Source organism: Plectropomus leopardus, chromosome 17 (genome assembly GCF_008729295.1).
Source record: "Plectropomus leopardus isolate mb chromosome 17, YSFRI_Pleo_2.0, whole genome shotgun sequence".
Taxonomy (NCBI): Eukaryota; Metazoa; Chordata; class Actinopteri; order Perciformes; family Serranidae; genus Plectropomus; species Plectropomus leopardus.
In genome coordinates, this window is record NC_056479.1 from 26,996,695 (window position 1) to 27,021,921 (window position 25,227).

General features: G+C 39.7%; 2 protein-coding genes across 2 annotated transcripts; both read right to left on the bottom strand.

Annotated features, from left to right (window-relative positions):
- Positions 1-7,351, bottom strand: LOC121957304 (heme-binding protein 1-like). The gene is made up of 4 exons (XM_042505874.1): positions 7,031-7,351; positions 2,062-2,200; positions 1,154-1,334; positions 1-580 (listed from the first exon to the last, which is right to left on the bottom strand). Exons 1-4 carry the CDS (start codon positions 7,106-7,108, stop codon positions 403-405), a joined length of 576 nt encoding a protein of 191 aa, XP_042361808.1. The 5' UTR covers positions 7,109-7,351; the 3' UTR covers positions 1-402.
- Positions 7,352-9,059: 1,708 nt separating this feature from the next.
- On the bottom strand, positions 9,060-11,301 carry fmc1 (formation of mitochondrial complex V assembly factor 1 homolog). Its single transcript, XM_042505631.1, has 2 exons — positions 11,151-11,301; positions 9,060-9,675 (listed from the first exon to the last, which is right to left on the bottom strand). Exons 1-2 carry the CDS (start codon positions 11,277-11,279, stop codon positions 9,472-9,474), a joined length of 333 nt encoding a protein of 110 aa, XP_042361565.1. The 5' UTR covers positions 11,280-11,301; the 3' UTR covers positions 9,060-9,471.
- Between the last annotated feature and the right edge of the window lie 13,926 nt (positions 11,302-25,227).

Below are 25,227 nucleotides of genomic sequence, written 5' to 3' on the forward strand. Positions count from 1 at the left end.
ATTGCTTTCTTCCCATGTTTTTGAAAGAAATCCAGCCAATATGCTCAGGTTTCAAAGGGTTAATCACTTTCATCAGAGCTACAGGAGATTTTAAATTAGAAACAAAAACAAAGAAAAATGTTAATTGGACAATGCTCCTGTTGAATTTTAAATTGTCCTGCTGCTTGAACGCCTAAATTCAGTGTAGCTACTGTTACTGAGTGACGAGCAGAAGACCAGATGGGTAAAGGCAACATGGGTAATCTCTATCTGTCCATTTGGGCTCAAAGGTCTGTCAGGTCACCATATTGCTCTTACCAATCCAACACTGTTAGAGCTACAGGACTGTCGGCAATGAGAGGGCAGTTAAAGTAGAATAAAGGATTCAGCATGAGATTTGACTCAGATCGGATCCAGCGGCTTCTACGGCTCCTCCTGTAGGAACCAAACCTCGTTGCGGCGTCCGTAAGGCTTGAGTGGCGGGTCGTAGCTGCAGCAGAAGTACTGCTTGCGCTGAAAGGGGGCCGTCTCACCCAGGGTGCGCGTCAAACGCAAGGCCTCTGCTCGGTACTCGCTCTCCCCGGCGAAGCCTCCAAACTGCCTGTGAAAAACAACAAAAAAAACGCACATTTTTAAAATTTGATTAGATCAATAGATAGCACTACAGGTGAGAGGGAGAATATTTATTTTTGATTTTTTGATTGAGAAATATCTACTAGTACATAAGTGTCCTCAATTTGGCCAAATAATAACAGTGGAGAAGTAAGATATTTTATCCTACCGTGATATGAGACTATATATTTTCTTAGATATTGCATATTGTTGTATAATAAGGAATAAATGGTGTTTTTGCTGATTTTAAAGGTTGCATTACAGTAAAGTAAAATACTTTTTTTACTTTCATACTTTACCTACTCAGTCCTTAAATCAGTCAGTCCTTAAAGTAAAAACAAACATACCAAAACAATTAATCAGAAACAAATACGAGGGATGAACGGCAAAATAAAAATAAGTCAAAGGCCAACGAGAGGAAGTGGGTCTTGAGCAAAGACTTAAAAACCTCCAGAGTCTGAGCTGATCTAATATGAAGTGATAAATTGTTCCGCAGTTTTGGAGCCGTCACCTCAACCTTTACGTCGTGCTCCTTGTATAAAACACTTCAAATGACACGTACAGAGCGTAGACAGTCATGCCGGGCCGCTCCTCGATCTTGATGGCACTGTCAGAGGGCGTCGGGGGGCTGATCTGGTAGTTGGTTGGGATGCGGATGGCGACCACCAAACGGCGAGACATAACACCGTCGTTGCGCGGGTACACTGTGATGATGATGGGAGCCGCTGTGCCCATGGCCTCGTCTTAGAGGGTAAAGAGTGAAACACAGAGTGAGTTTAAAACGAGAAACTCCATCATACCCCCTAAAGCAAACTACCCAAATCTAAAGGTCAGGCTTTGTGCGGTTCTCAGTAGAGGACATAATATCATTATGCAGATCCCAAAAACAGACCATGTAAACTGCACCGTCATGACCAGCAAACAAATTAAAAGATGATTCTGCAGCGAGGCCGGCTGAGGTTAAAGCGGAGAAACATGACCTCAGAGGACATTCGTGTCTGAGCATTATTCAAATATAGAGATAATATATAAAGCAACGTCATTTTATGTCAGCTTATTCTCTAACATCAGATTTTTCATTTGAAATGAGGATGAAGACAAATTGTAGTATATGTTGATCGTAAGAAATAAAACAAGGAATATGATTTTTAAAAAATATACTCAGCCTAAATAAGGTACGGAAGCCCTGAGAGGCAAGTGAGAACAAGAAAAAGGAAAAAGTTTGATCTAAATTGTTTTCTCTCCTGTGTTTATGACTTATGAACAGGTGAAAAATGTTTTTGCCAGGATAATCTATTTAAGTTTCTCAAAAGAAATAATCTGTGAAACAGGTGGGGAAAAAAATTATACAATTTTTAATAATAATAGTAATTTTTTTAAGGTACTTTTTCTCACCTGTAGAAACAAGGAATGAGTATTACACAAACAAACACCTGAAAAAAAAGGGAAAAAAAACTTTGATTGGCTTACTTTGTTCATTGCTCCCGCCGATGTACATGAGCAGCTTCCTCACTAACTCCCCCGTCACTTGGTCAAAAGTTCGTCCCTCAGAGGACACGACAGCGTATTTGGCACCATCGTACCGCCGTACCTCAAAGCTAACTCCATCCTGAAGGAAGAAAAAAAAAAGGATATCCAGGGGGGCGATTTTAGGCATCAGAGGGCCGACCACAAATGTAGAAATTGCTTTAATGCACACATACACACAAACACACACACACACACACACACACACACACAGAGCCAGTCCTGGGGGATGCAGCATGGGAGAGGTTAAGCTCAGATGTGATTCACCTCTGACACACTGATGTTGACAATCTGCTCCTGAGGACGAAAGCCCTGAACTGGCGAGGGGGGGCGGGGAGGGGGTTAACACTCAGAGCACTCAAGTGTGCGTTTGTGTGACATGTGGGTGTGTGAAACCGATGTGGGCGGCCAAATAACGAGATGCAGATGAAACGTATCTACACTGATTTGATTTAGTCTCTTCTTCTGCTCTGCGGGGTTCAGTCAGCCCACAGAGAATAATGGGCGAGAGATGTCCTGTTACATAACTCACACACACAACTGCCCCCCCACAGACACACAGCGTCAATATGATGCAACAGTTTTGTATTAAATATGATTAAGTGGGGCTAATGTGGAGCACGGCTACTCGAATATGCTGCTGAGCAATAACTTTAATAGGTTTTGAAGGATTCTGGCCACTGTAGTCTCGGATACAGCAGCTCGTTCCACTAATGTGATTATGGTGTGTAGCCTGTAGCTCCGTGTTTGTTTGTTTGATGTTTTTTGAGCATCGGACTCTCGTGTCATTATGATTACAGTGTTTAACATCTATCTATAAGAGGCTGCTGTTATATATACTGTTGAGTCTGTCACGTTATTGACTTATTGAGGTCAATAATCCAGGTCATAACCATGTACCGTATAGTCCTTTTGTTTACATGTGTGTTTGTTCAGTGACATTTTAGCCAAAATAATGCCAGATTAAATCCTGGTAAGTAATCAATCTGTACCCCTCTGCCAAATATTTAATATTTATTTATTTAAGTACAGTTTTTGTGAGAGGTTTTACTTATTTTTTGGGTTGTGTGGTTTTATTTTATTTATCTTTTGATTATTTCATATTCCGGTTTATTCTTGAGAATAAATAGTTTATTGCCCGTCCTTCATTTAAATGTAGATTTTGTTAGAGCGTCATTTTTATTTATTGTTTTGGTTGTATAATTTTGTTTACTTTATGTTTTATTTATTCACCAAAATTTAATCTTTTTTTTCATATTCCAATTCCAGTGTATAGATATTCTTAAGAATTAAAAGTTCATTGCTCCTTCTCCATTTAAGTGCTATTATCATTATATCGGTGTAAAATGTTCTCAAAATGACAGTGATATTTTGATTAATCTGATACTCCTCAATTATTTCTGGAACATTATGATCTACTAAAATTAGTTATGAAAGGCCTGTAGACAATTTATTATTTTTCAGATGAAATTTTCCCCAAATGAAAAAAGCAACAAAAAATGACATCAACGGAAATACACACCATGCATCATTTCCACTTTATATGCTTGTATGGGATTCTTAAGTATGTTTTCTATTCCCTGAATGAAAACTCAAATCTCAAAATATCATGGAAATGATATGTCTTCAACCTTATTTCTGTCTATTGGTCTGTTTTCCAATCATATGATATTTTGGCTGTTGTTTTTTAGTTATTTAGATATAAATCTCAGGTGTTAAATTATTTCCAGTTTTATTTATTTATTATTTAGAAACAATGTCACTTAAGTATACACTGTTGAACATGAGTCACAAGTTTTATTCTTTTCATGTGTCAACGTGTACACAGTGAAAAAATTAACCTTGAACCTTATTTTTTAGGTAATTTTCATGTCTATTTATTTATTCATTTTTACAAATTTCTTGCTCTTTTTTGGATCATTTATTCTTAAATTGTTCATTGCCTATTCCTATGTTATTGGAAGAAATCATGACAATTTGTTCAGGTTTCAAATGCTAAACTCCTAAACCATATTTTTTCATGTATAGATACAAGCTTAATTTTTATTGTCAATATCACACATTTAAATAAGCTGCATTTACATGTGCTCAGAGGCGTTCATTCCTCAGCACATACGAGATAACACCATGTTATCACGGCATTCGAACTTGTGACAGGTACAGAAGCTCCTGCTTGCTAATTACAGTGGTTCTGCTCTGCGTGGCTTGTCAGCGGGACCACCATTAACATTGTGTACAAGGTGGCATACCGACAAAGCAGAGCTTGACTTCAGTTTGCAGTGCAATTAATTTGTCCATTACGTCTCTGTGGCTGTGTGTGTTTAGCTGCTGTCTTATGCCAGTTTACAGGCTACAGTGATAATTACTCTGTGCCTGAGGAGAGCGCACAAACGGTATTATCAATGCTGTGAGTGTTACATGGCCGTGTCATTTCAAGCACTGCTAAAATAATCTTGTGCATTCATTAGAAAACTTGCAGCCAAACTCCATGCATATGTCGGTGCTTATTCTGGTGTGAATGTGTGTGTGTGCATAGGTACGTGTGAATGCCCTGCCAGCTCCTCTGTATTCTGTGTCAGTTTTAATTAAGAGTGTTGGGTGTCAGAGTCAGGTGGGTGCTTCACGGATCAGGTGACGAGCTCTGATTTCAGTACCGGCTGTTTAAACGAGTCAGTCAGGTCCAGAGATTTGATGATTTCTGGCAATGCAAGGCTGCTTAATGATCACTTAGAAGAAGTGTGGGGACCGTAGTTACCTTTGACATCATCCTGCATTTGCGTGATCTGTCGGCTTTTTTTTTAGCCATAAATTGTTGACATTTTCTTGACGAGTTCTGCAGTGAAATGTATTTTCAAGATAGTCATTTTCCTGCTGGCTTAAACTGACTTTTTCTTGAATTTTAGCTCCAATAGACAATAGATGTTAGTATGCAATGTCAGAACAGATCTGCCTCCCAGTGTGTGTGTGTGTGTTGGGGGGGGGGGGTAAATGTGTCACTTTGGGTCATGTGATTGTCTGGTCATTTGGACTCTCAGTTTGTGCTGCTTTGTGTCCTCGTCAACAGTTCAGCCAGCCATTCAGAGATCAACACACACAATGCAGATTGAAAAATGCATGTCGAGCGTGACATTACATGGCCATGTGCACATTTACAGTAGTGCACTTGGGGTCAACAGAGAAGAACCTCGAAATGGCTGTTGGGCATTGCCTCGGTTAAAAACACACATCACTGGGTTTGCTGGATTGTATCCAAAGTGTGCATACATTTAATATAGGCAAACACAATATAAACAGAGGCAGGGGTGGGGGAGGTGACATGGAAAGGACATATCCTTTTTCCACTGTGACGCCACTTTTTAATGGTCAGCGTATCAGTGTGCGCATGTCTGAGCTCATGGGTTAAACACAAACACCTCTGATCTGCATCCTCTTCCAGGGCGGTGTCAGTTGGCTCGGACTTTGTGGTTTCACACGCACGCATTACCTCTTTAACCCTTTTTACTCAGAGATCGGGCTATAGAGCCACTACCAAGTGCCACTACGAAGTTCCACCTTTGCATGTTTACACAAAACGAAATGACTTTGGCATCATGCCGCTCCAGTGTGTGATTTTAGATAGCATGCTGGCATTACAGAAACAAGTGGCGCGTCATGTAACACAACAGCGTCTGCCACAAGTGTGTTTGATTTTGTTTGCAATTTTTAATTTCTAAGTTGGAATCGGCTGAATATATCATTTGAAAGACTTAACATTGTATAAACAAATAGTGGAAGCTCTCTGAGATCTCTCTCACCCCATAATGGTGCAGAATGGTTTAGTGCGCCCCTTCAAAAATGCTATTCAAAGGATGCTGGGACACGCTCTTTGACCCTGTGGGGGTATGACACATGCGCAGTGTAACTGGAGCTGCCATATTGGAGGGTTACAGCAGATGGCACAAGAAATGTAGGGTTTGAGTTTGATCAGGTGCTCTTTGTGTGCACTCTTTTTAGCCTCTTTGGTATATTATGTATATATTTAAAATTGTGTGATATTTTTTAAGCATCTTCTTAAGATATATTTTCAATATTTGTTTCCTTTTTTTTTTTTTTTGCTTATTTTCAGGTAAATTTGTTCTACTTTCTTGCTAATTTTTGTGCCATTTCTTAAGTTGCTCATCACCTTCCTCCCATGTTTTTGAAAGAAATTAAACCAATTTGCTCCATTTTCAAAAGGACTAACGTGGACGTTTATGGGGACTGAATCTGTTTTGGAGTCAACCTTTCGACAGTATCAACATTTTGAAAATATTCCTTAATTTTTGCACAAATCTGCAATGGAAACCCACTTAAACAGACTTTGTGACAAAAAGAGAAATAGATCAAGAAAGGAAATGCAGGGGCCCACAGAGACTGCTTTATGCATAGGGCCCTAAATTTGCCCCTGAACATAACACACTCATGCATCTATAATGTCATAGTGGAAAAAGGCAGTGTCCCACAGCCCGTTAAAACCTTCCTGACTTTAGTCCTGTGTGTGTGTGATTGTTTTAAGGTCACACAAACCTCAGCCTCACCATCTTTATTCATCCCTGTCTCGCTGATTGGCAGAGGACCCCCCGGCTGCTCTGCCCCCTCGCCCCTCACTGCGGCTCAGCGGGCATCCTTATAGGTCACAAGCAATTAACTGGCAGGCTGTCAGTCAAGGTTACAAGGTTGTGATGCGCACTGAAAAAGCCCACGACCATTTAAAAACAAATAACATAACCTAGTTAAGGGTTAAACGCCTGATGAAATATTAATGCAAACAGGAGGAGAAACCTCGCACCTTTGCGCATTCAGGCGTGGAGAGACGCGCGTTGGGAGGAATTTGCAGAAAAGACGTTAGAGTGGTGATGACGTTGTGTCTGACAGGTGTCCGCGCGCTGCTTACCTTGGTCTCGCTGCTGAGCACTTTATACTCCGTCTCCTCGGTGTTTCCGAAGAGCGAATTTTTGATCATGCCAAACATGTCGCTTCTTCGACCGGGTCACCTCTCCTCTCTCCTGCTCCTTTTTTTTGGTTTTGTGCGTCCTTCCTTTTCTTGTGGACAACTTTACTTCTCTCTGACTGCTCCTTTATGTGGTCGTCCAGCTCCTAAAAAAAATAATAAGACGTAATAGTATCCAGATGCTCCAAAGTGCAAAGAGTGCGCGCCCTCTTCCAACAGCCCTCTCAACAGATGCTTTTCCCCTCGCGGAGGCAGAAGTTGGAGATGCTGACTCCTCGCCCTTTGCCAGCCCAGGAATGAGCAAATCAGCCTCCACCGTGACGGCTGGAGTGTCTCCGCCCTCCTCCGCTCTTCCTTTTACCAGCTTGACGCTCACTTATGTCACAATCTTTCACTCATAGACGTTTAAATCCACTTAAAGTGGGGCATCAAGCTTGCAGCATAGGGCTAATTTCCCACGGTTTATCAAAGCGTGGGAAATTAGATTCAGATTACGCTCAAATAAAAAAAAAAATCATTCACTTGCATAACTAACTCTGCAGCATCTGCAGGGAGTCACCTTCCTAAAATACCCCCTTCCCCAAAAATAGAGTAACCTTCAGTGCCACTCAGCTTTTGTTAGGGTTTTCTCTCTCATTCAGTTTGTCACGGCTGTCTGTTCCGGGATGCGTAAAGCAGCGGGGAGTGGAGAAGCACATTTACATCCAGCTTTTTGCGCAATATAAATTTTGACACAAGCCGTTGGTTTGTCAGGATGCATTGGACTTTCTTTCCCGGGCTGTGTGTGTGTGTGTGTGTGTGTGTGTGTGTGTGTGTGTGTGTGTGTTTGGGGCAGCGAATGGGCGCGCGTCTTACTCCCTGTGTCACTGTGCGTTGCTTTGCTTTAGGGTTAGTCTATTTAAATTCACACTGAAGGCAATGTTAGTCACTGCTGGGGAGTAAGAGGTAACAGGAAGGGCAGATTTAATGAAAAGAAAAAGGGTGGATGGATAACAGTGGGACTGAAAAGATGAGGTGCTGTGTGTGTGAGAGCTGTGGACAGAGAGGGGAGGTGAGCTGGTGCTGCAGCCGCTGTACACACACTGTAAAGAAGATATTATCTGCTGAAATCACTGAGGTCAACAGGCTTATGTCTGGGACAGGTGTCTATATTGGACGAGCTTTTAATTCATTTCACATAAAACTTGCTCAGCAAAGATGGAAATACAATCAAATTAATTATTTAACCTTTTGAGACAAATTTGTAACAAAAAGAAATGGCCCAGAGGTTAGCAAGAAATCTGTGAAAATTACTTGAAAATTTGCCAAAAAGTACAGTAAAAAAATAAAATAGATATATTTAATTATTCTGGAAAATAAGTTATAGTTTACTGGACCACACATGAAGAAATGAACCAGAGGTTAGAAATAAAGGGGAAAGTACAAGAAAATAACCTGAAAATTTGCCATAACTTTTTAAAAAAAAATCTCAAACAACCAAAAAGAGAAAGTCTACATCTACTTGTCTCTTTGTTTTTCATCTTACTTGTTTACTATGCCAGTAATACCGTCTCCTTTGGTGCTCATGAGTTTACTTGAATGTGTATTGCAGTAGAGTAGTGTTTGTTCTGACTGTGTCACAGAGCTCATGATTCAGCTGTTAAATTTTGAGGATGCAGTATTTAGTATCAACAACAAACATATATGTATGTATATACAGCGTGTTCCTGTTCGCAGGGTTCCTGCAGCTTGTGGCCAGTTAGATTTTGGACTAAGTTGTTTTTTTTTTATATATATTTTTTAAATAACTCCCTGAGGTTTTACAAACTAAAAGTTTCTCCCATGCTGACACTTTCGTCACACTTTTTAATTCATTAATTCCATTGAACTAAAATGCTGATACAGATAATCTGCAAAATGCAAAATATTGGCCCCCAATAATCTCTTGACCCCTAATGTGTAACTCGTTCTTTTAAAAACAACTCTCAAAGTGTAGCAGTGACTCATATTTTAATGGGACATATGAATCACAATGAAAATGTACTTACAGTCCATTTGAATAGTTGCTTTTGCCTTTTTTACGGTTAGGAAAATTCCAAAAACAGAGACAAAAGCAGATGTTGATGAGCCGTCGCAGTATATTTACAGCTTTACAACACATCTTTCAATTTTATCATATATTTTCACAGTTACCTCAAACACTCTCAGACCAGATTATCCTCATATTGACCATTATTAGACCACACAACAACAATAAGTTGAGTCCATGATGGCACAATCTCCCGTCTTTATCCCTTTGGACTTTTCATGTGGTGATTTGTATGTGATCAGATAAATCAGCCACAGAAAAATCATTTCTGAAGAGTCTCAAAATTTTTATTCCAACAGGTCACCCTCCCGTGTCCTCACTTCTCCCAGCCTTTACCTCCAGGCTGCGTGGGCAACCGGAGCCCCACCAGGCCGGCCACTTGCTCCGGGCTGCGCTCCCCCTTGCTGTGGTAAAGGTTGTGCAGGGCCAGGTGAGTCCTGGTGGACGCCAGCAAACACAGGTATGTGTGTGAGTCGTGGTGTGCCTCCTGCTGGGCACGGCAGTACCTTTCTCCTGTAACCTGTCAGAGGAGAGAAGGGAGAAAATGTTAGCGAAAGGAGACAACATGTACATTTTTATTCCATCACTATGAAGAAAAATGAAGTCAAGTTTATAAAGAAAAGCCTCAAGGTCTAGCAGGTGGTAACAGACGATTTAAAATAAACAAACGTGCCCACATCATCAGCTTTTCCTTCATTATCTGTGGTAACCGCATGGATTGTAAACATTTGGTACATACCCTATAGAGTTTCACATATACATTACAGCGCCTTGAGGTCATTGCAGAGCTGGGACAAATACACACTGACAGGAAAGAGTTGCTCGCAGCTATTTTGCTTCACTGACTGCACATGCATTTGACCAGCCTGGTGAGCCGTGTTCTCCCAAGCTTAAATAATACAAGCTTTAAGCCTATATGCTTTAAAAAAAAAAACAACTCTTCATTTGAACGCGCAGCTCTACTGAGTTCTGGTTTGAAACAATCACAGGCACTCAGATTGACGTGATGATGAATTGTTTAATGGCGGGGGTGGGGAAAAACTAAATACAGGAAAGTATTAGGATATTTTATGTGGCAATATTTTATCAATACATGGACACCATTTTTTTTTATAACAATAATTAATAATATAGCAAATATAAATTCTAGTTTTGGAAGCCTACTAGAATGAAAATGAAATTCAAAAATGTCCTGAAAAGAATTGAAAAAAATTGAGAAGCAAAGTTTAAAAAACAAGAAAATAAATCATTGGGAGAATAAAAAAAAAGAAAAATTACACACACATAAAAACATAAAAAAGAAGGTACAAAAAAAATTAACTGAAATTTCAGAAAAACCCAAACAAAACAAACAAGTTGAAAAACAAGAAATGTCCTGACAAACAGTGAAAAAACCCCCCCAAAGAACATAGAAAGGTCAAAAAAACAAGATAAATAGAATAACACGAAAATTACCCTACGATTATTTTTAAAAAGCCAGGGAGTTTTTCCACTAATTATAATAAATTTATATTAATAATTTAAATTTCATATATTTATTTACATTTTAATTTTATAGTTTTAATTTACATTCAATTAAATTTCTTTAAATTTGTGGACCATTTCCTACGAAGCTGCTGGTTGCCCTTTTTCCACGTTTCTTAAAAAAATCGCACCAACTTGCTCTGAGTTTTTCTGAGAGAATTCATCAGTTTATCTTTGAACCTCAACACTGAGCGATGCTAAGCTAATGTTAGCATGTCCTTCTACTTCACCTTGTGCTGAACTGTTATGCTACTAAAGTTATCAGTGACATAAATATATTTTTGATAAGGGATATTCGCTCATTTTCTACGTCTGTGAACACCTGAAGGTCGAAAACAGTTTTAATTTATCTCGTAAAAAGTTATCATTCGAGAGTTAGCATGTTAGCTAGCGTTAGCCACGCATGCAGTTTAACGGTAGTTAGCACACTGAGCTAACGTTAGCAGAAAGGCTATTTGGTAGGAAACTCGCCTTATTTTTGCGAAACTGGTCCATCACATAGTTGTAGGCGAGTGAGCGTTTGTAAGTTGGTCCCTGGATGGCTCGTAGTTCTTTTAGTATCCCTCTGCAGACTCGCAGCGGTGATGACAGCGCCGCCATCTTTGAGCCGTGTTGTTGTGATTGAAGCCAGACAGCATTAATCCAACACCGCACAGTCGATCAGACATTACTGCATGTCGAGCACAGGGGGGCGATATGTCCAAATAACAACAAGTGTGATGCCGCTTCCCAAACAAACATTTACCTGCAACAGCTTCAAGGTAACGTGGATTTGATTTAAAAAATGAACACAGTCTGTCTGTAAATGATTATGTAGCCGTGCAGCGTCACGGAGGCTCTTTTGGGTGTTTTTGTCCTCCAGTATTCGTCAAACTAATTTCACTTTTCTTCTAACCAGAGTCTGTAAGGTGGCTGGTTTTAGTGCTGCTGCACGAGCCCGGGGTAAGTGCATGCTAACAGTCACTAGTTCACATGTCATAAAAACACTTTAACCTTTTTGTTACCTCAACTTTTTATATACATCAATTGTCCCAAGAGTTAAAAAAACGACCCACCTTCACTAAACCCCGAAAATAAAGCACCTTGATTGAATGTTAAACCCCAAATGTAATTCGCACGAAACATTCATCACAAACTTAGTGAATATCTAGGTTTGCCCTCTTCAAAGTGCAGAAAGACTGCATTTAGTCAGTGGAGTCAACTCGTTTTTAAGACAACATACCTGTCATAACTTATTTCTTTATTGAATTTGAGGTTTAGTGTTACTATAAATAATGTAAAATGTACTGCATATGTATAAACATATTTTTTAGCCAGATATATTGCTTGTATAACCCAAGAAAGTAGAATAAATGTGCAGAAAGTAGTTTTGAATTCAGTCTTAGCAACACAGTATATTCTACTGTACAATGAGGACAGTGTGCAAGTTTGTGTGCATGAACTTTGCAGATGCATTTGTGTGTGTGTGTGTGTGTGTGGGGGGGGGGTTTGTGGTACAAAAATGATTTCATAACTGGTAAAACATGACCCCTAAGACAAAATTTTTACACTGTTGGTGTACAGCTTTCATGGACACAAAGTCTTTGAACTTTGTCATTCTAGGAAAAGTCATCAAATTTCAAGTTGAAATGATCATTTAGGGGGGTTTATATTCTGTTAAAAGAAGTGGAGGTTCATTTTTGACTCCGAAGACGACCTTAGGGTGAATAATCAGACAAATGATATTTTCTATCTCCTTAGCTACTATTAAAGTTTTTAAAGAGTTGAAATGGCCAAAGAGGAAATGGAAATTCAACATAAGATCTCTTCTTTGTCAAGACTGTGTGTCCTTGACATAGCTGAGCTCGGTTTAATGTCGATATGACCATTTTCTTAAACTTCTGGTGCAAAAGTATGCAATTTATAAAGCATGTAAGCTCAGCAACTAGCCTTCATTAAAAACAAGGCTATCTGAGACATTTATCTCCACAGTGTAGTATTTTTTTCTGGATTTATTGACTGTGTGTTGAATGTTTTTAAATTCAGGTTCAAAGATGATGCCGGACACTTTGGGAAAAGTCAAGCTTTACCACAGTGCTGCCTCCTTTTTGGGCGGGTCCATCCAGGTGCAGACAAGAGAGAAGAAAGCTGCATCATCTGTTTGCCCTTCGAAGCCTCATTCACATGGATTCAACCTTCAACTTCACTGTAAGGTAATTTTTTTAATGGAACCAACAGGACGAACAGGAAGGAAACCCAGGCATTTCAAAAATGTAAAAAACGTTAAAAAAAAGCAGGAATTACAAAAAATGTTCAAAGTGACAGAACAGTAATAATAAATAAATGAATAATAATGATAATATTTAAACAAAAGTTTAAAACAAAATCAAAACAGCAAGAAAAAAGCAAGGGAAAAAAAGGAAAAAAAAGAAAAAAAGAATTTCTGGCATTTCCTGTTAATACAGGGACCATTGTTTATTAAATCTTTCATTTTCCGACTGCAACCCCAACGTTTTTTTTCCCATTTTAAATACAGTCTTCCCCCTGTCTCCTCACTGGTTTATACTCGGGGGCTGCAGCTTTTTGCTGCAGAATCCTTTGTATATTAATAATTTTTCTATTTGTCAGATCATCTGGCGTGCACATCAGTGTTTTTTACGACGCTGTTTGACATGTCGGAGATGGTTTGCTGGCCCAGCACCTGCTTATTTATGTTCCCAAAATTCTCTCTGGTAACTTTCAGACATTCAGGAGGTCTCCAGAACAAACTGACGTGGTGATTTTAAATGGATAAAAACACTGAAAAAAGCAGTTTTTCCAACGCCTACATCTAGAACCTGCGTTGGTTTGTCCATTCTGGGCTACTGTAGAAACATGACGGTGCGACATGGCAATCTCTATAGACAAGCACTCGCCCTATATAGATATAAACGTCTCATTCTGAGGTAACAAAAACACAACAATTTTTATTTTCAGCTGATTATACGCTCATATTTTGTTCCATTTCTGCTAATATATCCCCTTAAATCCTACACATTGCACTTTTTAAGCGATTACTGTCAGATAAAAGAGTTAACAGAGGAGACGGATCTGCCAGCCTCTCTTTCCTCACTATACTATAAATAACAACTGCAACATAGTAAGAACCAAACTACACATGCACTGTCTTCTTAACTGTGGGAATAACATGAAAAACGACTTATTCCCCGAAGAGAATAAAACAAAAGAGTCACCTCATGCTCTGTTGAGTATAAGCCTCAATTAGGCCTAGGGTACACAGTGTAGCGTCTCGTCTGCAGAAATATTTAGGCAGAGACACGACTAGTGTGGAGATGCACTGCAGTCTTCACCTTTTGAAGGATGCTATCTTTGTGTGCTACTAGCTTTTGATTTGGACACTCGAGAGTGGTCATCTGTCACCATAGCAACACTGAGTTTAGCCGAGGGCAAAATGCAGAGGAAAGGATCAGTGTGTTTTCGCAACGCCGCAGACGTGAGCTGAGATTCCTTTAATGCTTTGTCCGATTTTATGTAGGCAGAGTGCACAAAGTGTAAAAGGTAACGGTGTTTTGTCACAGAAACACGATAAACGCCGTCCTTTACGTTTGACTTTGTGTGCTGAATTGTGGTCTCATGCAACATTCCCTTAAATTTCTCTTAATTTTCAGCAGCAGAGTTGGAGGGTGTATACAGATCCTTTACTTAAAAAAGTAAAGTAAAAGTACTAATACCAAACTGTGAACATACTCTGTTAGTAAAAGCATTGAATTCAAAATGCAAAGTAAAAATAATGTGAAATGTATTAAAGTGTTAAAAGTAAAGTACACGTGCATAAAAGATTAAATGAATTAAATAAATTAAAAAATAAAATTAAAATAATAAAAAGGAAAAGCAGCAAGCTCTCGTGTGTGTGTGTGTGTGTGAGTGTGTGTGTGTGTGTGTGTGTGTGTGTGAATTTGCAACCATGAAATGTTTTTTTGCATAAGAATGACTTAAAATGACTACACAACACAAACATGTTACTTTTTACTTCACAGCTTTTACCTATATCTTAAGATTTTGCACATAAACCACATTAAAGTATACAAGTGCAGCTAAAACAATTACTTAATTAGAAATTAATTGGAAACTGTTTTTGAAATTGTGTAAGTCATTTTTCATGCAAAAAACATTTCACAGTTTCAGCTTCTCACATATACTGTACACACATATACTTGCTGCTTTCCTGTTTAATTATTGTATTTATTTTGATTTATTCAAACCTTTGAGCATGCGTCCTTTTCTTTTAATACCTAAATACTTTTCCCTAAACTCACATTAATGTTTTTTAAGTTCTACATCAATGCACTCCTGCAGAAGTGCTTCTTCTTACAGCCTTTTTTGGTGTCTTATCTCCAGTCTTTGCACACAGCACATCACCTGCCCTTATATGGTGTTTCGTGGGCGTTACCTGTGCTAACAGACTTATGATCAAGTGGGATTCATCATAACCTGGATAAGATCAAAATTGGACGGTTAAGAGTGTTTGCTGCGTCATATTTTCTCTTTCCAGCAAAATTAAGAGAAAATAAAGGAGAAATTTAAGAGAATGTTTCTTTCATGAGGCCTATTGTCTGTAAATAGATTAAAATAAATGCAGGTGATGCAACACTGCAGATCTGAAGCCGTGCATTTAGCAAAAGATTTTAAACTGTGAGGCTTAGCAACAGATCTGGGTCGCAGGTCATCAGACTGGTCTCTCCAGCACTGCGCTCCCAGTGTTTCCAGTCATTTGAAGTTGTGTATTGATGATTGACTCTAGGGGGAGCCAGTCTCTTATCAGTTTCACACACCGGTTTGGTTCCTCGACATTTGTTGGTAGGCACCCCTCTCTCCTCCTCCTCATCTCCTCCCTCTCTCTCTCTCTCTCTCTCTCACTCTTTCAATGAATACTAATGCAGCGAGTGGGCCCACCTCCCTTCCTCCCATCTTTTTCGCAGGGATGGGCGGGAGAGGGGAGACAGAGCAATTCCAGCTCAGTATCCTTCCTCATGAGGCAGGCAGTGCTTGACTAGCAGCAGCAGCCCCCTTTTTTTCCTCCCACTGAGCAATATTGGTGATACTGTGCGTTGCTGCTGCAACAATGTCTAACCTGTGTGAGTGGTGGCACGAGAGATCAGACCAGAGTTGAGAGAGGGAGGAAAAGGACATCTGTGTCTGCTGTTTTTTTTGTGTCATCTGGATGGGAAGTCTTTTTTGGGAGGAGGAGAGACAGAAGAAAGCAGAAGGCAGCCGGGGAAGGGGAACAACTGGCAACAGCCAATCCCCCCTTCCACATATAGACTGGAGACAACGGAGGCCACTGGAGTATTTGCTTTTATCTTTCGTTTTTTGTTCTTTTTTTTCCTCATCGCGCTGCTGGGAGGTGCTTTACCTTTTCATTTGCTTGCTCTCTCGGTCCTCTGTCTTCTCATCTATTTCGCCATTTACCTGGTCAACAATTTCTTCTATTTATGAGCCAGACAAGGAGGCAGAGAGAGAGGCAGAGAGACAGAGAAAAAGAGAAAGAGAAAGAGGAGGGGGATTTTTTTTGCCCCCCTTTTATTCTCTTTTTTTTTTGTTCATTCATTCTTGCGTCCCTCTCCATCGCGATCACTTCCAGCCCTTTCTATCCTTGTGCAGCCCACGCTCCCTCCTCCCTCCACCGCCTCCCTCCTCCTCCTCCCTCCTCCTCCTCCCCCTCCTCCTCCCCACTCACTGTCCATAACTTTGGCTACTTTTTTGACTTCACCACTGTTTTAATTTAACAAAAAAACCTCTCATAGAGACATTTTAATTGGCTTGCTTGTATTTTCTATTTATGCCTTTTTCACTTTTGTACCTATTTCCTATTCCCCCCTTCTCTTTTTTCCTCCTTCCATCCTATGCATCTTTTTTGGGCGATTCTTAATTCTAACCATAGGTAGGTCTAATTTAGTGTTTAGTGTCTGTCTCAAAGTCTTTGTTCCTTTTTCTGTGTATGCAAGGTGTTTTGTGTGGGGGTGCACATACATCACACACACACACACACACACACACACACACACACACACACACTGGCCTAGCGTTAACCATGTCTCCCCTCCCATCTGGCGCTCAGCTGATTTTTGCCTCATGCCGTGTCATCTTCACGTCACTCTGCATACAATAATGTGTGTTTTCTCACTTTTTTGTGTTCTCAAAGTGACTCATTAAGCAAGCACCTTCTCCAAACCACATCTTTTTTTTGTGACCACCTCATTTCCATGTTGTTGCACAAAAGTCTGTCCTTCCATTAAAAAAACAAAAAAACAATCCCACGCCCTCACGTGTCCCTTTTTGTTCATGCACATTCCTGCGTTCAAGTTTTATCAGGTGAAGGTCAAAGTGTGCAAAGGCCTAATTCACGATGCACCGTTGTTGCAAAGTGCATTTGTAAGCCAGCGCTCGTCCGTTCTGTCGGGGTGTCATTTGTGTTTATACACTCCTCTCGCCTCCTTTTTCTCTGCCCTCTTTTCCTCTCTCTCTCTCTCCCTCTCTCTCTCTGTCCTCTATCTTTCTGAACTCTCATCCTCGCAGACAGACACACATAAGCACTCAAAGAGAATGGACTAGAAAATTACTGGCTTTTATCATCCGGAGGAATTTTTTCTCCCCCTTCTTTTTTTTCCCCTTCTGCCATAATTTACACTTTTTTCCACTCACTTTGCTTCACCCTCACTCTGCTTTTAATCTTTTTATTATTATTATTTTTTGTCTCCATCACTCGCACCCTCCCTCCCCCGTCTGAATCGATCCACTCATTGATTTATTTGTTGTTCCATTTTGTCTTTTCATTCGCCGTCCAAAAAGTGTCATGTCCTACCGCTCACACGTCATTGACTCGCTTGCATCAGAGAGGAGTCGCTGTTTATTTTGCATTTTGGTGACGTAATTTTTGCAATTCATCACCTCGGCTGCTGCCATTTATTGAAACACGAGGGGCAGATTATTCCTGAATAATCGAAGATAGGATGGCTCGAAAGATTGACTGCAAAGTAACAGAATAATTTGGCGTGTGTGTGCCTGTGTGTGGTGTGTGTGTGAGCGACAGCGAGGCACAGCAGTAGACAGATGCATAGCAAAGTGAAGCAAACCACACAACTCATTTCCTTGTCCATCTCCTTTTTTTGTTATATTTCCACTTTTTACCCGAAGGAGATTTAAACGCCTCTCCTCTTCATTACACGAAGATTATGGGAACTTTTGAGCAGCCGTCACCATGATAAAGGCACTCTGGATATAGCTGTTTTCCTGTGGAATTACCCTTTAAATCCCGGATTTGAATCCAAATGAAAAAAATAATTAACAGTTATTAAAACTGTCCTAAATTCTGGACTCTTTTTGTGACTTTTTTTTGTAATGGACTGAAGCTGATTTCAATATTTCTTTTTCGACTATTGAATCTTAATGGGATTTCACTGACGCGGATTAAAGACTCAAGCAACATCTTTGTCTATTAGTCGATGTAATAGCCATGATTCTTGCCATTTCTCCAGCCTACAAAATCCATTAGTTAATATTTCTTAATGTTAAGGGTTAAATAGGTGAGTACAGTGCTTTGAATCCATACATGCTATTGCTGTTGCATGTTTCGGATGATGATTAATGGATATTCATCTTGATATTTTTTGTCATTAAGCCAGTATTTTTGCATGCGTGTGTGTGTGTGTGGGTGTGCATACACGTGATTTAAATGGATTTATTTGGGGATTATCAGAGATGAGTAATTTTCCAAACACTTTGCCATTTATCCTTTTTACCCCCCATGAGCCTTTAACCCTCTGAAACTTGAGCATTTCTTCTGGAAATAAACAAAATTACAAAATTAACAAAAAGTTACAAGAAAATTGCCTAAAAACCGAAAAAAGAATATTAAAAACAAACAAGGAAACTACCTGAAAAAAAGTACTAAAAATAAAAATAATAAAAATTCTGCAGCATATTTTGAATATAGAATTCTAATAATAATAAATATAGTTTTTGGACATTTTTCTTTAATTTTTCCATAGTTTTCTATTATTTTCTTATGCTCTTTCTCTATGTCTCTCTCTTTAAAACTAACTGAGGGTTGTTTTCTTGTCACCTTTTACCAATTTTTTTGCATTTGCTCATTTTTTCTTGGGATGAACGGTTTGGGAGTTTTACCTGATATCACATATGCCACTATAGAAAAACAACTTATTTGGCTGATAACAGAAAACGATATTGATATGTTCACTTTTTTCCCCACCAAATTTTCGTGCTCATCAAGTGTCTTCTGTAGTGGAATTACACATCATGTCATGCATACTCTTAACATGGTGGCCGCCAACAGTTGGAGACATGAAATACAATCACTTTCAATGTATGTAATATTTATTCACTGTGCAAAATTATAAAAAAAAACAACTTCATCTTAGGGTTGTGTTGTGTCCACTGCAGATGCACCAAACGCTCTTGTGTTTTGTTAACTTTTCACTTAAAAAAAAAAATCAGTTTGTGATATCGGCAGAATTAGGCATCTTGGTCGATTGCAATGTTTAATTTAAAATTTTAAAGACGATATCTGCTGATACTGATGATATGCTGATATTATCACGTATCCCTTCTTTTTTCCCATGTTTCTGAAGAGAATTGAACCTCTTTGCTCAAGTTTCAGAGGTAAAACACTTGTGAAAGGCGCCCTAATGAAGCACAAAAAATACTGATTTCCATCCAGATTTCAAAGTGTTAATTGTCTTTCTGATATTCAAATAAAATCACATGGTCATATCTGATTGTGCAGAAATGTACCACACAAATGAATCTCCACACTTGGTTTTCTCCTCATTAGCCACACTCCACCTGACGGCCACTTCTGTCATCAAATCTGCTCAGTGCTGCTTCACGCTCTCTCTTAAAGCTGAGGAGTGTGTGTGTGTGTGTGTGTGTGTGTGTGCTTGCATGAGAGGAATATATAGGCAGATCAATAAAGTAATCTACATGAAGAGACACACTGCATTGCCCTTTTCACAAAGCAATTATTTTTATCTGCTGTTATTTCAACGCCACACAAAGTGCTCCACGGCGGGAGAATGACTCTCCTAGTGGAGTGTGTTGGAATGAAATCTTGCAGCAAAATGCAACTCACACCCACTCTGTCTCTCTCTCTCTCTCTCTCTCTCTCTCTCTCACACACACACACACACACACACACACACACACACACTCGATCACACATCTATCCATCATAGGTGCATCGACGATTGACCCCTTTTCTCTGATTAACTTTCCCATCATTTGGCTGACAGCAGTTTGGATTTATGCAGCATGTATGTGTGTGTGTGCACGCTGCGCAGTCAAGGTTAGGGCTGCGTACCCGTAAAACCCACCTGGGACTTGCTCTCATAACCCGGGAACCATTACCCATTCTGCTCCGCGCTCTTGGCACACATGTGACCCCCGTAGCCTATCTACAGATGGGCACTTAAGCTCAGGTAGTGTGTCAAAGCTGTCACAGCTGCAAAATGGACGTGGCAGGTGCTGCCTCTTACACGTGGCTCACCGCCGCCTTTTTTACTATAATGATCACAAAAATAGTGTTTTTATGATCCAGTGAAACTCACTTCCTGCTGTTGGACTCCTAGACAATGTAGTAGAGGGAGGTAAAAGCACAATGGGCGCTGATGTGAACGTTATGTCCCACTCAGCTGGAGGACTGTAGTTGATACAGCTGATCTGATCATTGTTTTGCAAAGGATTGAGTCTGAACCGATGCTTACGAGCGTGGCTCGGTGGTAGAGTTAGCAATCGCTGTGTGGCTGAGCATCACTTTCATGCAAATGTGGAGATGATATGATGACGGGACACAGCTTTTTTGCAAAGTTTGCATTTGTATATGATCACTTTTTCTCACTGACAAGAAAGATGAGATTATATTTTGCAAGATTGCATCGCATTTTGTTAAATTAACGCTCCAGGCAAAAGTGTCGTCGTAGTTAGTGTTTTATGGTTTGGTCTTTACTGTAAACCTAATTCTAAATGAATCATTTTGTGTAAAATGAACGTGGCCTTTGATACGCTGCTGCCTTTTTACTATAATGTTCACAAAAATAGTGTTTTTATGACCCAGTGAAACTCACTTTCTGCTGTCGTACTCACAGACAATGTAGAAGAGGGAGGTAAAAGCACAATGGGCGCTGATGTGAACGTTATGTCCCACTCAGCTGGAGGACTGTAGTTGATACAGCTGATCTGATTATTGTTTTGCAAAGGTTTGGGTTTGAACCGATGCATTCGAGCGTGGCTCGGTGGTAGAGTGAGCAATCGCTGTGTGGCTGAGCATCACTTTCATGCAAATGTGGAGATGATATGATGGCGGGACACAGCTTTTTGTCAAATTCTGGATTATATTTGAGATCATGAACACTTTTGTCATTGACAAGAAAGACGTGAATGTATTTTGTGAGCTTTTTCCAGATGAATTACCCCAGAAAGTGTTGTCATGTTTTGCTAAATCAACCCTTTGAAACCTGAGCAAATTGGCTCGATTTCTGTGAAAAACAAGAGAAAAAGTCACAAGTTACAAGAGAAGTACCTGAAATTTAGCAAAATAATAAATAAATAAAAAAAGACAAAAGTTCATAAAATTACAAATATAGTTTTCTGGACATTTTCCTTATTTAAAAAAATATTAACTTTATCTTTTTTTTAACAAATACTTTCTCTCTTTTAAAAAAAACAATTTTCAGGTCATTTTCCTGTCAATTCCTTCCTAATTTTGTCAAAAATGTGGGAAATCTCTTTCCACATTACTCCTTGCCAGGCTTTCAAAAGAAATCAAACCAGTTAGCTCAAATTTCGAAGGTTTAAATGCTTGTGAAAGGCGTTTGAATGCAGCAAAAGAAAAACAAACCCAAAAAACAACCAAAACCTGATGTTGTTCCAGGTTTCAAAGAGTTAACGTTCCTGCCAAAAGTGGCATCGTCAACAGTGTTTTACAGTTTGTTGTTTACTGTAAACCTAATTCCAAATGAATAATGTTTGTGTAAATATGGCCACCAGATGTTATGGAACGATAAATCAGCTGTATTTGGTAACCGGGGCCCCGTATTTCAAACTTCCTGTCAATTTTTAGTGTTTGAAAACAGCCTGATGCCAGAAGCTTACGTGGAAAAAAGAAGTCTGCCAAAAGTCTCCAAACAGAGCTTAAGAGATTTCTTAGGCACCGTGTTTGCAGTCGTCATTGATAAACAGGCCAGGAGAGGAGACAGCAGGGGCTAAGGAGATTCATAATCCTATCCCCTCTTCCTACTGATTCTCTCCCTGTCTCTCCTTCTCCCCATGTGTTACCTAATGAGACAACAATACAGCTCCTTCGTCTGGCTCTGAGCACTGCATCTGCCTTAATGAAACCGGCAATAACACTCTATTAGATATCTTATCTTTAAAATAGCTTCCACTCCTGCGCCATCGAGGGATTGCTGTGTTCTGAAGCAGTGCGCCGCGTTCGCCAGAAACCTGAACGTGAGGTTGTTGGTTAAAGAGATTTTTTTGAAGTGGGGTTGTGTGGGGGAGAGCCCGACTGATAGAGGATTTTTGGGGCCGATACTGATATCGAGGAGTAAAAAAATTAGAATATTAGATTATTTTTATTGAGTTTTAATAAGTATACACTGTACACAACAGGTATAAAACTTGATAGAGCATATACGCGATGAAAAACAAAGCATGATGTCCAATCATAGTCCCCCCAGCAGGAATACTGACTATAAAACAGACCTAAATCTTTGGAGTAGTACAGAAATGACATGAGCTGGAAGTCAGTTAAGGGAGTAAAAAAATGCTGATGTTACATCGTCCAATATTAAATGTACATGTAGTTAAGCAATGCAGTTTTCCCCCGGACATGGTAAAAAAATAGTTGTGACTAAGATATGTAATGGCATGAGGATATTGCTCAGTTTAACAACAAACTATAGTTAAAAAAAGTAATAATTGTAATTTGCTCATTGTAAATTACTCTAAGCACCTTTTTCTGCATTTTGTTCAGTTTAAAATACATTTTTCATATTATGCATATCAGAAAACATATAAATCAGTACAAGTATATATGTGATTGGCTGATCTACATATCGGTCAGGCTCTAGTATGAAGTACTTATCCGTAGACCGTATATAACAAACAGTAGGTGTCAGTTAGAGCGCCCCCAGTTTGGAGAAGCAAGCGAAAGTTCGACAAGGAAACTAAATAATCTGCTGAGGACGGGGCAGCAACAAAATGAATTTTGCGTCCTAAAAAAAGTCCCATCTAAAAAAAATCATTACCTCATTAAGAGTACATTATATTTAGAATATTTTCACTGCTTTACCTTATTGTCAGACAGTGTTGTTAAACGGGAAAAAGAGGCCATCATATAGCTCTCATCAATGCCAGACTCCATTGAGAAAATCAGTGATTTAGCATAAGCTGAACACAGAGGCTGCTGGTCTACCGCTGCCTCAAACAGTTTGTTTATTTGTGTTATTTTGTGACTTTGGTGTTTGAAACAGTTAGATCAGATTCACTGTCACACAGTAACACAAAGTGACTTACTGACCGAGGCAGCGGTAGACCAGCAGCGCCTGTGTTCAGCGAGCTAAACTTACTGATTTTGTCAAAGGAGTCTGGTAACCTTGATGAGATATATGAGGAACTGAACTTTTAGGTAGGTAAAGGTAAAGGCTTAAAGGTTAATTGGTGAAAACACTTGAACTGATACTGATTATTTAGGTGGCTTAAATATATTACCCATCTATGCACTTGTCAAAGCCACCAGACTCCATTGACAAAAACACACATTTTAGCTCGCTGAACGCAGGAGCTGCTGGTTGACTCCTCCTTCGATAGGACAGTTAATTTGTGTTATTGTGTGACTTTTCCGAACTATCACATTTAAATGCCAAAGTCACACAACAACACACAACAAAAAACGAACTGATGGAGGCAGCAGTTGACTAGAAGCTCCTGTGTTCAGCGATGTTAAATCACTATTTTTCTCAATGGAGTCTCGTTTTGACGAGAGCGATACAATGGTTTAATTTTCTGGTTTTACTTTATGATTTTAAGGTAAAGCCGTGAAAATATTCTAAATATAGCGTACACTTCAACTGATTTTGATTTTTTTTTAACATGGGAATCTTTTTGAGAGGCTAAAATACTAGATTTTTCTTGCTGGACCCCATCTACAGCAGTTACCCTTAAATTCCTTGACTCTTGCATTTTTTTCCAAACTATGAGCATGCCAGCCATAGTTAGCTAGCTATGGATCAGTGCCTTATACAACCCAATTAAAAAAACCCAAAAACTATCCCTTTAAAACCTCAGATTCACACTTGTGTGCAGCTCCATGGCGACCTCGTCCATCATTTTGTTAAACGAGCGGATGAGCCTGAGCTCCGTCTAACTTTCTGCAGTTTGTGTGTCTGAGTCAACCGTTAGAGAGCGAGCGGGGGAGCGTATGTGGGGCGACTTAAAAAGTACGATTTTTATTGGCAGCATATTCACTTCAAGCGAGCGGAATATGGGTCATGATCTGATATAAAAAGGCTATTCAATAATTCATCGTGGCTGATTAAGAGGACTTGTATCGACGCAGACACTGCCCATGAGAAGGGGACGGGAGTACGCAGAGAGGCAACATTTAGGGGCCCCTGTTCGTGGGATTAGGGGAAGCTATAGAAACAAGCTGGGCGTTTCAAACGAGCGTCCTCCTTTGATGTTTTTTAATCTGCTGTACGTTCACCCCTTCTGTTTCATGTGTCGCATGTACGTCTGTGATTGCTGCCAGTGTGTACATGTTGTGCGAGTTTGTGTGAGGGCCCATCAATCTATTAAATATGGAAAGTACAATCTGTTACCCCGCAGAGACTGCTTTATTATTCATCGACATATTTCAATTAATCATTAATTTACCTAAAGTATGGCCCCACACTCTCCCCTTCAATTTGGAGTGTGATCACGCTATATGAGTTATGTGTAATCTGGATTAATAGGAGCTATTTATTATTCTTCTGATCTGCTGTAGTTGGGCGGTTGTTGGGGGATGAAGGCAGAGACAATTTAGTACTACAGTACATTTGGAGGGAATGTATTATTTATTATACTGGGCCGGATTCTCCTAAAATCAGACTGTTTTATCCCCCTGCACAAACACACACACACACACACACACACACACACACACACACACACACACACACACACACAGACAGTTCACTAAAGGGAGTTGTGAGATGCATTCAAACAAATTAAGGAGAGAGACGCATTGTTTTTATAGCGCAGAAATAGCCTTTCACAGTGGATTAGGATTGTAAACAATAATGCAGAAAGCTGCATTCAGATCTGCGCATTTTAAATTCCCCCTCATTTAATCGTCACTTATTAATTCTAAGGAGAGCAGGTCGGAGGTTGCACGCCGTGCTGAGGCGCAGCACGGCTTTATTAGAGTCTAACTGACTGTGACCTGCTTCTAACCCTCTGTCCTCCCTGTTCCCTTTGCAATAACAGACTGGCGGACGTCAGAAAAACAAGC

Coding starts and splice junctions, on each gene's coding strand:
- LOC121957304 (XM_042505874.1), bottom strand. CDS start 7,108: ATGTTTGGCATGATCAAAAATTCGCTCTTCGGAAACACCGAGGAGACG. Junction 2,201..7,030: donor TGCTCAGCAGCGAGACCAAG/GTAAGCAGCGCG, acceptor TTCTTCCTTCAG/GATGGAGTTAGCTTTGAGGT. Junction 581..1,153: donor GGCATGACTGTCTACGCTCT/GTACGTGTCATT, acceptor TGTTTTTCACAG/GCAGTTTGGAGGCTTCGCCG.
- fmc1 (XM_042505631.1), bottom strand. CDS start 11,279: ATGGCGGCGCTGTCATCACCGCTGCGAGTCTGCAGAGGGATACTAAAA. Junction 9,676..11,150: donor ACCAGTTTCGCAAAAATAAG/GCGAGTTTCCTA, acceptor CTCCTCTGACAG/GTTACAGGAGAAAGGTACTG.